The following is a 13,446-nucleotide window of genomic DNA, read 5'->3' on the forward strand; positions in this document are numbered from 1 at the left end:
TGAGATTACTATTATCCGCTTTTAGAGGATTTTTTTTCTTTCAATGAAACATATATGGAGTACACTTGTCCTAAATTCACTTTGCTGGCCAATTCGTGATGACAAGGAGCAAAGAAATGGAAAGTTAGATCAATTTCATCATGCACTTGCAGGCTGAGGTTTGCAATCAATCTTGAAAGGTGTTTACAATGTGTGACACATGATAAATGTGTTTTTATTTACTTAAGCATCAGCACAAGGGTGCATAATCCAATAACTGGATCATTAGTTTTTCTCCACAGCTCCTTCAGACTCCTGAGTGTCTCTTAAATATTTTCTGTCCTTGTCTGCAAGGGAAACGATCGTGAAGCTTGATATTTGTCAGGCTTTTACTGTCAACAGCTCAATGATAATGAGTTCCCTGGGAGAACGCCACCCCATTGGCTCATCTGGAATAAAGGCTTTTATCGTAAGAGTCCAACTGGCAATTATATACCAACCGTGGCTATTTTCATGGTAGGGACCATTAAACTACATTATAATGCTAGGTAGTAAACAGTTCACCCACAGTAGTCATTTGCAGATGCAGTTGCCATGAAACAATGAGATTTTCTAGTATTTTGAGGGTCTGTGGTTCATGGGATACCTGCTCAAAATTCAACATAAGCAATCAGAACAGGATGCTACATCCAATATGCAGGCTTTGCCTGCAGTTTTCTTCAGTACAACACAACCGCAATGCTCTTGTTTACACGTACTACATAGAACTACTCTTGACACTCTTTGCAGGATACACTGTAAAAAAAAAAAAAAGTTGAGCCAACTTAAAATTTTAAGGCAACCAGCTTCAGCAGATTTTTGAGTTTGCTCAACTTTTTTTTTTTTACAGTGTAGGCGTAATCCCTTATTGTGGAAGCACATATAAAGTTTAAAGGTCCCATGGCATGAAAATGTCACTTTATGAGGTTTTTTAACATTAATATGAGTTCCCCTAGCCTGCCTATGGTCCCCCAGTGGCTAGAAATGGCGATAGGTGTAAACCGAGCCCTGGATATCCAGAGAACAGTCTTCTCTAAACTACAAAGATTACTGATATAGATGCTAATACAGCTTTAGAACCATAGCAAATCAGAGCAACATGAAAAGCCAACAATGTAAGCTAGCATTAGCTACATGATAATAACTGTAACAGCATACATAAACAAACCAACTAAAGTACCATATCCAGACACAATATTTTAAACTAATCATTCGGAGACATCCTGCTGTAGTTGCATCTTCTTCATCTGGTGCTTCTCCATCCGGATCAGATTCTGGGTCAAACTGAAAAGCTTGAACAACTGAGTGTCTACGAGCCATTGCGATACATCCACTGTCAACATTAGCGCATGGTAGCGCATGGTACTGTGGCTGCAAGCTGGTTAAGACCACACACCCAGCCTCCACCTTGCCCCGCCTCTCTCCTCCTCATTAGCATTTAAAGCTACAGACACAGAAATGGCACGTCCTAAGGAAAGCTCATTATAGGACTGGCTTGTAGTGGCACCAAGGCTGAATTTCGGGAAAGAGACTTCAGATACAGTACTAGAGACCACTTAGGCCTATATAAAAGCATCCAAAAAGCAGCATGTCATGGGACCTTTAAGATTTAATAATGTGTTTAAGAAGAGTTTAGCATTAGAGCTTAGACACAAAATGAAATAAAACTGAAAAAGCCCCTCACTTCGTACAGTAAATGGGCTCTCATTTAAATCGTGTATAAATATTTTAGCAGAGAACCATTGGATAATAGACTCTTTAAACTTCCCAAATGTGTCCTTGAGCTCAGGGTAAAAATGGCTGCTGAAGAATTCATTACTAAAACGCCATGAGAACTTGGAGGCGAGTCATGACAGCACTACAAAGATCCATCCGCTCCCCACAGCTGCTCTCCACGAGGGTCCCGAGCAAGTGAATGAATTGAGATTTCTTCTCAAAAGCAGGCTCCCTTAAGGGATCTCATTTTGTTTGCTGTCCAAACGCTTCATAGTCACAACGTCATTTTTGTTTTCACGTCAGCTGTTTACAGCAGGGCACTTAATATATGTGCAAATTTTAAGAACAGTTAGATAAACATGTTGATGTGAGCAAATGCGAATGAAAGTCTAGAGAGGTGGAATAGAATTAAAGTTTAGCAGAAAGAAGTAGAACATCAAAGTATCCCTGTCATGAAGGGTTTTACAAAGCATTAACCTCTATTAGTCAGGGATAGTCACACGGTGGTAATTGCAATTCCATGTTTTGCTTTCGCTCTGTCATCATTAAAATTTACCAGGAGCAAATCTCAGGCTCCTCAAATGTTGCATATAATTTGAGTGTATGTTTTGTCACTCCTCTGTAGTTTATTTTACTTTAGTTGTTTGTTTGACTTCAGACAATAACAGTGCACGTTATAAACTAACATGTGCATATTTTTCTTCTCTGCCTTGTTATGTAATGCTGAATACTCACTGAACTCTGGCAGAAACCTGTGTTCCAAGCAAAGATTTTCCACATGGAAATCCACGTGTGGAGGAGGCCCAATGTGATGAAGTGCCAGAAAGTGACTCGAGTTGTCTTCCTCAGCCCTCATAACTCACAATCTGTATGGAGAAGGTAAGAGGACAGACCAAAGTTTGCTATCCCATCAATGTAAACTAAATAAATACAATTATTATAATTAATAATTATTATATATATTATAAAGTTGTTATTATTACAGTCATAGTTCAAAGTTGTAAATGAAGATAACTGGAGTATGTTTTACAAGAAAAAACGATTTCATTCTTTCTAAAATTTCACGTTTAATTCAGGGTGTTACTTTTTTGTTATTATATGTGAGATTAATGTGCAATAATACCAGCGACAGACAGACAGACAGACAGACAGACAGATAGATAGATAGATAGATAGATAGATAGATAGATTGATAGATTGATAGATTGATTCTTGGATTGCCCTGCCCACAAAGAAGTTTTACATCACAACAGTCTTTAACAAATAAGGGATAATACTTTCAGATGACTTCAGATGATTTTTAATTATTATTATTATGTGAGAGGCTTGACTAGATTCCAGGTATCTATCCACTTAATCTTCCAACCAAGAATATCCTGCTTATTAAATGAAGACAAACCCTTTAAAATGTACCATGATAACCACAGCTTCAACCAAGCTAAAGTTATTGGTAGGCTACTATAATAAATTATGGTTACCTGGGTAAATTCCCATTGGTGTGTAGATCCATGGTCTATCCAGAAGGCTAATGCAGTGACTTGTGGGTAAATGGAACTTGTATAAGATTTTTAATTTGTTTCACACAATCCAAAAGTTTTTTGTTTTTGTTTTTTTCTTTTACTGCAATATATTTAATGACAGTTTTGTGCCATCCTGAAATGAACAAAAATGCTAGAGCAGCCTACTGTTGCCATGGTTACCACCTCGGGCCAACATTTTATTTTATTTATTTATTTATTTATCAGGTGAAAATACCCGCTTTGACTAACTTGTAATCTAACTTTTGTGGTTACTGAACTGTTTGAAAGGGATATGTGCGCTTCTGTTTAAGATACAACATACTAAAAACAGACAAGAGTTTTAAGAAAACCACCTTGTAAAGTAGGGTTCTCACGCTGAATGTATATTTAGTCGATATGTTTATATAACCAGGTCGATATCCATATGCATTCAGCTCAGACTGATTTGATTGTCAATGCTTGTCAACTTGTTTCCATTGTCCAATACAATCTATGCACATGACATTAAGAAGGATACAACGGAATCGACAGAGCCGAACTAAAGGACGTGTCCTGCCGAAGCGATGCCAGTGTAACCGATACCAGCCGCCGGTGAGGGAGGGATGAGAGCTATTCCCGTGGGATGATCACGTGTCCGTGGGGAGTAGTTGTGTGTGGAGCCAGTGGAATGGGAGGTGTAGCGTCACGCGCGTCGTTCAGACTTGATTGTTACAGTAAGGACGCTGTCAACACAGAGCCGACTGTATTCGCGCGTGTTTATTGCTTCGTTCAAAGCGAATGAAAATGCACATGAGGATTGAGGATCTGGCGACCGATTTCCATAAACTTCTGCGCGCATCTCAATCGCAACAAACACACTCAGCGTGCTCGGTGTGGTAACATCAGCGCTACTGTTTACTATTGCAACAAGATCTGCGAAGTACAAAGGACTGTCTTTGCAAATCAAGGTGAGTACATGTATTTTAGCAGTTTTATAAGTTTTAGGAACAATTAAAACATAACAGATCGTTAGTATCCTAGTAGTTATCATGAAGATAAACAACTCGTTTACTCTGAATGTAACATTATATCTACATTATGGAAAGTTATGTTTCAGTTGTTATTGCTGTAGATTACATTGTTCATATTTGCACTAGCATCTGTGTTTTTCTATAACTGCTGTAAAAAAATAAAAAAGAAAGAAAATACGGCAGGTACATGTGACTTCTCCGGTGATGAAAGCTTCTGGATAATGTGCAAGAACAACATGATCCAATTGCTGCCTCCTCCTCAGTTTTCATTTTGTTTTTTTTTCTTTCTTCTAAATAGGCCTATATATTTTTGCCTTTTTCCCCCCCAAATTGTTTTTGTCTGTCTTGTTTTTTACATTAAGCTCGTGTTCTGATGTTTCTCTGGACGTTTTAGATGTCTTGAAAGGGAGATGAGGTAAAGAAAGACAGAAAGCACAAAATAGCCATTTACCAAGGAGAGGCAATATTAGGCAATTTTTTTAATGTCACCATGCAGATATAAAAATGTTGGCTACATTATAAAAGGAAGTGTTTTTTTAATGAATAGTTCCCCCAAATGTGTAAATTCTCCTATTATTTATTCATCCTCATGTCATATTGCCACCAGATCAGTTTGCACAGCTCAAGAAGTGTCATGAAAAAACTGGGCTGTATACGAAAATTCACTACGTCCTACATCACTCCTACTAATATCACTGAATGAGTGAATAAAAACCAAGTTAGAGAATTTAGACGCTGAACGTGCTGGATTTGCTGCAGACATCAGGTATTTTATAGAAGCTAGTAGCTGAGTGTTTATCAGTTGTACTTGAGATGCATTATGGGGTTGAATGAGTGCACTCGCCAGTGTACACTATGGTTTTGGACACCACCTCGAATGGCTCTTCCCTCAAATCATGTATCTATATAAGAGTATATGGGGTGATTACAATGCAATCAAACAAAACACATAAAAATGTAACATTTTTATAGAGCGTAAGCTAAGGTAGCAGTTTAATCAATTAGCAGTATGCTAAGCTAGTACACTGAATGGTTAACTTGCAAAAGAGTGGCCAATTTTGTGGTGATTTGAGTTCCACAGTAAAGTCAAGTCAAGTCACCTTTATTTATATAGCGCTTTTAACAATACAGATTGTGTCAAAGCACTTAACAGTATCAAATTGGAGGATAGAGTGTCAGTAATGTATAATGATAAGATTAAACTCTCAATTTTCAGTTAAAGGCATTTCATTATTGAATTCAGAGATGTCATTGTCTAGCTCAGTTTAGTTTAAATAGTATCTGTGCAATCAAATCGGCGATAACCGCTAGAAATTAAGTGTCCCCAACTGAGCAAGCCAGAGGCGACAGCGGCAAGGAACCAAAACTCCCTCTGTGACAGAATGGAGAAAAAAAAACCTTGGGAGAAACCAGGCTCAGTCAGGGGCCAGTTCTCCTCTGACCAGACGAAACCCGCAGTTCAAAAGTTTATATTTCTATTTTGTTGCAATTTCTAACAATAGTAGTATTATGTAGTTAGGTATTTTATTGTAAATGTAAAGGATGCCAGGATTTAAATTTTTAGGTCAACTGTTCCTTTATATCATGTACAGCTTCAGTGCGTTGCATCTTTGTCAGTATCTTAAACAAAATTGACATCCTCTGTTCTCATGGCAGAAATATCAGAACAGTGTGTAGGTGTACCTGCCCTTAGCGATGAGGAAGCATATTACACGCCTCCGTGTTGAAAATGTCTGTTTTTCATTCAGTGCAGTTCATGTGGGGCATTTGTTTGTAGCCAGTTGATTTCCATATTGCATCTGAATACATAATTTAAGGTTACAATGCATTGCGTTATTTTGGTGGCATTTTTTCATAAAAGTACTGTCATCCCCATAGTAACACTAAGCTTATGGTATATCCGCGGGGGACCGACACCTGTGTCACCGGCTGTGCTGTCAGCACTGATTTGACATTCAGCTTTTCAGTTGCACCACTTGGAACCGGTCCTTAGAGCTTGTTTAGAAAGAACAGAACTAGTTTGTGATGATAATAATAAGACCTGTTCATATGATAGTTTGTTCTTGAGGAAGTGGTAGGTATCATGTTGGCACTCTGTCTAGCCTTAAGATGCATTTAAAAAGTACCCAGCAGTTGAAAAGGGCTCCTTCAGTGTTGTTTCAGCCTTTCTTCTGTTTATGCTGAGTAGTCTCAACTTCCTGCCAGTATTGTAGGGCATTCTTAAACTAGCAACAAACATCCAATTTAGACCACCCTTGTGTTATGTGACACATGAGAAAATCCGTGCCCATATGTACAAAGGCTTCAGTATCCAAAAGTCCTCTTATATTTACAGAAAATCAACTCTGATGCCATGTTCCAAGAGCTTTCTTTTCTTCACTACCACTGTAGCTCCAAAGGGAAGAAAAGTTTCTCGATATTAAAAAGCACAGAAGGTAATTTTCCGTGGCTGACCTGCTGTGCCAAATGTATTTCTTGAGGCTATGTACTATTCTTATCTCAGGCAAGGCAGCCTGAGAAAGCTTGCTGAAGAGCTTGAGGATATATCTACTGAAAATATTGCGATATGTGTTAGATATGATTCCATGATGCCAGGAACCTGGTGGAGATTAGGAAGGGGGTCCGTTAATGTTGTTAGCTTCTCATCAGGGGTTTAATATTCAATTAGAGAGTCCTGCGTTCATGCCAGCTCTTATGTAAATGTGGCCTTAAGGTTGATTTTAAAATGTCCTATATTAAGCATTTCTATAGTTTACTGTGTCAATGAGGCTTAATCGCTTGTGGACAGTAATGCCTGCTGTGATGACGTTCGCTGTAACAGCCTCCCACTTTTCCCATCTATCTTTTGCTGTATCCTTATCTTTCGCTCCATAAACTCTTTAGCCAATCCAGAAAGTGATCTCGCACTGATTTACTGTTCATATTGTGGTTCTCGGTTATACTTAGTGTGCTGATTTAAACTCTCCTTCTGTTTTCACCCTGCATGTTGAGCTCTCACTGAATGATGACACAATGGAGCTGACTGCATGGCAGGCCATCTCAATGCACACAGCTTTTTCTAGGAGAGCCTTCAAATAATGCAGGCCTGTTGAAATGGGTATGACTAATTTTGTTTTGAGCCAGAGTCAAGACGAGGTGACGTTGTGCAGTTGAGAGCGGTTCATTACAAATGCCCCAGTGCTGGCCGAGCTCCATATTGAGTTTAGGATATGAAGCCCCTCATGGCAAATAAACTCATTCTGATGTGACTTTCATTCCATTTTTAGTGGAATCAAATCATAGTATCTGATATAAAGTGCCATTTAAGTGTCTAAAGAGTCTATTTTAGGGACTGTTTATAGAAACAATGAATTAAAGCTGCAATAAACGTTTCATATAGAACCAAATAGGGTTTTAAAGCCTGATCCCACTGGAGAACCTTTTCAAATTCAAGAAAAAAAAACAATATATATATATATATATATATATATATATATATATATATATATATATATTCTCTAGTATCTTAGAAAAGAGTTTTGAGGAACCAAGAAAGCAACAAAATGATTTAAAGAATGTATGTCAAAAGAATTTGAATCTTTAAAAAAGCATATAGTGAACTTGTGGTTGTTAAGTTGCTGAATGCTGCAGATGTTGCAAAAAAAAAAGATTTTAAGAAATGTTTCTTTTTCTTTTTTTAATGTCTCTCAATAGATTCATGGATTTATTTACTTATGGACTACTTTGATAAGCCATACACTCTTAAAAATACAAGTTTTTTGGGTTACTCAACCACTTTTGGGTTACTCCAAAGAACCTTTCAGTGAGCAGTTCTTACTAAATATATAATCTAAAGGTTCTTTAGATTATTTTAACCTTTTTCCAAGAACCTTTTGTGCAATAGAAAATTCCATGGATGTTAAAGGTTCTTTATGGAACCATCAATGCCAATAAAGAACCATATTTTTTTAGGAATGTACTTTTTTTTTTTTTATCGTAAGTATAATCTTTTCATTGTACCATTTATCAATACTGGTGCCTCATAAAAGTGTCATCCTGTGTGGCTTCCTACAATTTCCCTTTTCCTTCCGAGACACAGGACATCACCATAAATTTCAATTTTTCAGTTTTCAGTATGGTGGCAGTTTATCTCATTTTAAAGGATGTGGCACAGTGTAAGCTGTTATACAAGACATTTAGAAGACATTGTAAATTGTCATTTTTCTCCTGCTGAAATAATTAACGCTGCTCTAAGCTCATTAGCTACAATGCACATTAGAGTCACTGAGATGGATGTCGAGACATTCACCAAACCAGAAAGATTGTCTTGTCTTCCAGTATCAAAACAATGTCAGTATGCCTCAGCACACTCCAAAACATTTTCATGAATCCCTGATGGTTGTTGTGGGAAAAAATTGCATGACAAGGTCAAGACGGGTCATGAGACGACTTCAACAAATTCCTTCAAGGACTAGTCATAGCTTTTTCTGTCGTAAACCTTTAAAATCAGCCACTGGCTATCTTTAGTTCATTCAAACAACTCCTTAACCAGCGGCTTTCAGAAGGTTTTAATTTGTTTGTCTTTCAGCCCGTGACGAACACACCTCTCTCTCCATACAAAACAAACAGACAGTGTTTAACTTCATAGAGGGTTTGGCACCAGTTTGAACAATACAGATAGTCTTACTCGAGTATTTTACTCAAGGTCAAACATGTCACCTTCAGCTGATGGAAGTAGCACAGATGTTGAAGCTTGTAATCATCTCAATGGGAGAGTTTAGACACAATGCTATTGTTCTGGTTGTTTTGTTTTGTTGGGAGCCATATGATGCCAGTCAGCGGGGTGGGGTTGTCTAGACTCCAAGGGGGACATTGGGTGTTTGTGTAATGACCAAAAGGAACAGCAGATAAACTTTAAGTATCCCTTGGCCAGCCAACATCATTTAATGTAGAGTTCTCTTGTGTGGATTAGATGCCATTGATGCCAGACTTTCATTATTTTGTTTAGTCTCAGTCACAAGTTTTCTTTCTAAACAGCCACCTACAATGTCTCAGTGTTTATCAGAATAGGGTGAGTTCAAGAAAATTGGGCCATTTTTCACATTCATGGGATTCAAAATAAGGTTACTTTCTGGTGTCATAGTGGGGTCAGTTTTTACTTGCCCTGCCAACATGTTTTGTTTTTATCAACATATTTTATGTGTAGGAAAAGCATATTATTTATATCATTAATATATTTTTCAAAAATAATTTATTCCTGTGATGCAAAGCTGAATTTTTAGCATCATTACTCCAGTCAGTGTCACATGATCCTTTAGAAATCATTCTTATATAATGCTGCTGAATAAACATTTATTTTCATTATCAATGGAAAAATAGTTGTTCTGTATACAATTTAAAAATATGTTTTGATTATTTTGAAACAGATATCTTTACTAACATTATAAATGTGTTTACATTCACTTTTGATCAATGTAATGCATCCTTTCCAAGTAAAAATACTAAAACATTTTTTTTTAAAAAGGTCTTGACCCCTAACTTTGAATGGTGGTGTAATAGACAACATATATGTCGTCCTATTAGCGAGAACTTTGTATGCTTCTTGAAGCTAATGTGTGCTTTTTAAGCCATGTCAGTTGCTGTGTCACCCTTATTTTTGCTAGCGTTCCAGCTGTTGTTTAAATGTATTACATTTATATGATCAAAACCTACAGGTTTTTGACATATTGAGATCTAACAAGCGAAGGACTCTTTCTGCTCATGCATATTTTATTATCCCGTACTGCTAAAGTACTCTAGCAATTTGCATTTTGCTGTTCTTAGTTCAAAATGCTGCTTGCCCAAATATTAATTATATGGATGGAGGGTATTGCAGTTTGTCATAAATTTATTTCAGGAGATGTCAGGTCACCATTTTCATTTCAGATATTTGCATTCGCAAGAAAACATCCATAAGCTAATTGCTACACTCAGATCGGAGCAGTCCCACAAACTCAGAGAAAAAGAAAGACAGATTGCTTTGATGCATCATCACAAATCTCCCGTTCATTTGGACTCTCTCTTCCATCTTTTTACCCTGAACATGAACAAGAAATGCACTATGTGCCCACATTTCGGTTCATGGGAAATGGTGAGAGCATGCAAATGCGTGTAATTAGTCAATGCCAACGCAGCGATTAAAACCTACAAAGTAAGTCATTAGTTCCTTGACTTCCGTAGCGCCTAAATTCACTTATATTTTTCTTCCCACTGCATTACTGGTTTGAAATGAAGTGATTTGCTAACAGTCACACAGCAATGTGAACTAGCGACTGTGAAAGTCACAGTTATTTGTGACTCACGAAGTGTCAGATTTTCCTGAGTGTCTCTGTATGAGCCCTGCAGTTTTGTCTTGTCTGGTTTAATTGTCGTCCTTCTTGGGCTGAAGGCCACGGCATGTGGATCACTGCACTCTCGCGTTCCCCATGTGTAGGCGTGTCTTGCTCTGCCTTAAGGAGCAAATAAAGACTCACATTGTTGCCACCCAGTCAGCCTGCTGGATTCCAGAGCTTGGGAGAGGAAATCTATCCACAACACTAACAAAAGCAAACTGGCATACCGCTTAAGGAATCGGCCAGGCATGCTGGGAAAGTTTGTACCCATCTTATGCATCTTAAATGAAACGGGATAACCTTGGATAATCTTGGATCCATATACAACATTCCGTTCTTGTGTATGGGAAATGGTATTTTCAAACGTGGTGCCTGCTGTCCAGTGCTTTCAACACCCACTGAGACTGTAATATAAAGACTCTTGTGTATTTATGACTGTAGACGTTTTGTTCATTGGCATTGGGGAGTCTGAATTGATTTATTCGGTTGGGTTATTTAACCCTCAGAGACCCAGCATAGCAGTAATATTGTATTAGGGTTAAATGGGTTCCGAGCTCACAATTTTATGTTTTATTTTTGTAGTTAAATACATTTAATATTGCTGTTTATCATAATGTTTTTTTTTTCATTAGCTTATGTAGATTGTCAAATGTTGTGTTGTTTTGGCTTCAACATGTCAGTCTTTATCAGTTTTACTAATAAAAACACTTTTTGTAAGTCAAAAATGCTTTGTGAATCATTACAACTGAATCATTAAAGGCAGCTGTTTCAAAAGAAGGATTTACTTTAGTCTTTTATGAGTTAGTCAACATTTGAAACTTTTAATAATGTACTGTGGGAGTAACTTTTATTAATATACTGTGGGAGTAACTATTATTAATGTAGGGATGGAGTTAAAGATGATTTTCTAAAAATGAATCTCATGAATGAATCATTTAGTTGCCCTGATGTTGCGCAAAACCTGTACAGCTCTTTCTTTCGTGGAATACAAAAGAAAAATGTTGGATGGAATATCTCATCTTCATCTTTTTTTTTTTCAATATGATGAAAGTATATGGTGACTGAGGCTGTCATTCTGCATAACATCTTCCTTTGTGTTTAAATGGCTTTGAAATAACATGAAACGATGACAGAACTTTCATTTTTGGGTGAAAAATCTCTTTCAGGAGATGATTCAGATATCGAGAACAGTACTCTGCATAAATAAGTACACCCCCCTCTGAAATTTAAATTTGGCAATTACTCTTTACTTATAAGCAGTGGTCGAATTGTTAAAAAATAAATTAGGGGGGATGGTGTGGTCAATTTCTTTTTTCCCTTCTGGAACCTGAAATGGAGGAGTTTTGGTAAATATTGATAATTAAACTGTATTTTGCTGAATGTGTTTTTGTGCTGACATCTTGGCTGGTTTAGGCCTGTCGTGGATAAACATATGATGACAGTAAAACCGCTATGATTTATTGAATCATTCAAATCAAACTATTTGTTCAAAACGGCTGATTCAATTAGAAATGAAACGAGTGAATGGACCATTGAATCACTGGCTCAGTCAATTCATTTAAAAACTGATTTATTCAAGGAACGAAACACCGTCTTGCTATGCACTGTTGTATAAAATTAATAGCACATGCTTATTAGACATATTAGCATAGGCATCGTCGATTTATGTTTCTGCCAATGGGTGCTCACCCCACCAGAATGGGGTAAATAATGTTTTGTGTGTTAATAAATGTTTTCCTCTTGTAAAAGGTCCCTGAAATAATCAGGCCTTTACTTTAAGTCAGTTTACTTTAAGTGATTGTTTCGCTAGGAAAAGAGCAGGAGAAATATCAAGCAAGTGTCTCAGAGCTGGCAAAAGCTATAAAAAGAGTGACTGTTTCGTCTCACACAGTAAGATGCAGTGTGTATAAGTGAAAAGCATGGTTGTTGTCCATACTGTGACTACACTCATTTAGACTTTTCCAAGGCCCATATTTACAAAATATAGAATTCTGGCAATCCATACTCTGGTCTCATGAGGTCAAGTCAGTCATTTTGTATCTAAAACATTATGGCATTGTTAACGGAGGAGAACAGTGAGAAGTGCACTGAATTAAAAAAAATATATATATGATATGATATGAATGACATAGTTCTCTGTTTTTACTAAGAATGTTTAATGCCTTTAAATTTTACCATCTTTCCATGAATTGTATTAGTGATCATTAAGAAAAAAAATATTTTGTATTTTTCAGAAGGGGTGTATGCATTTGCTGAGTGCTGTATGTGATAAACATTTTAATAATAAATCTCTTAAAATATAGTACTGTGTGATCGCAACATAGTGTTTTTTTTTTTCAGTTTAGTTTGTCTTCCCACAGATTCACTGGCTGTGCATCTTTGAAAAGCCCACAACCTACAATTAACCGGGAGAGGCTGAGCACGCAGAGACTCTCTCTTCTAATTGTCAAGCATTGTTTTTGATTGAGCAGCCTGAGATCTGCTCTCCATCACTAAGACTTTGTTTAGGTAGAAAATAACATCAAGGGTGGCAGTGTGTCACTTCCTCCTGCTATAATGAATTCAGAAAGCAGTAATGACAGCTTTAGTTTCTCTCTCTGGGTCATCAGCCACAGCTGGTGGGCGCAGCCTCTGCCATCTGACATACATTGCTTTAGTTTTTCATCCATTATAACCTTGCACTGCATTTTCACTGGATTTTAGCACTAGTGTCTCATCTGCCTTCTCATTGTCCTTTTGTCATTATTTTTAGTGGTTTTATCTGGTCTTTGTGAGGCTAAATTGCCTTTTATGGAATTTGAAATGACATTTTAATGCACTTTCTGTGCACAA

At 37.2% G+C, this 13,446-nt stretch overlaps 1 protein-coding gene across 6 annotated transcripts in view; it reads left to right on the forward strand.

Moving 5' to 3' along the window:
• mid2 (midline 2) overlaps positions 1–13,446 on the forward strand; it is a 156,537-nt gene that overhangs the window by 16,096 nt on the left and 126,995 nt on the right. For 2 of the 6 annotated variants that reach the window (XM_058797639.1, XM_058797640.1), the window contains exon 2: positions 2,483–2,613. The exons of 1 other annotated variant lie outside the window; for it this stretch is intronic. In XM_058797639.1, the coding sequence (XP_058653622.1) occupies positions 2,483–2,613 (131 nt within the window). Of the gene's footprint in view, positions 1–2,482; positions 2,614–3,897; positions 4,202–13,446 lie in introns of those variants that run through there. 3 more of the 6 variants (XM_058797645.1, XM_058797646.1, XM_058797644.1) reach the window with 2 other exon arrangements.

The sequence above is a fragment of the Onychostoma macrolepis genome, chromosome 14 (assembly GCF_012432095.1).
Source record: "Onychostoma macrolepis isolate SWU-2019 chromosome 14, ASM1243209v1, whole genome shotgun sequence".
NCBI lineage: Eukaryota > Metazoa > Chordata > Actinopteri > Cypriniformes > Cyprinidae > Onychostoma > Onychostoma macrolepis.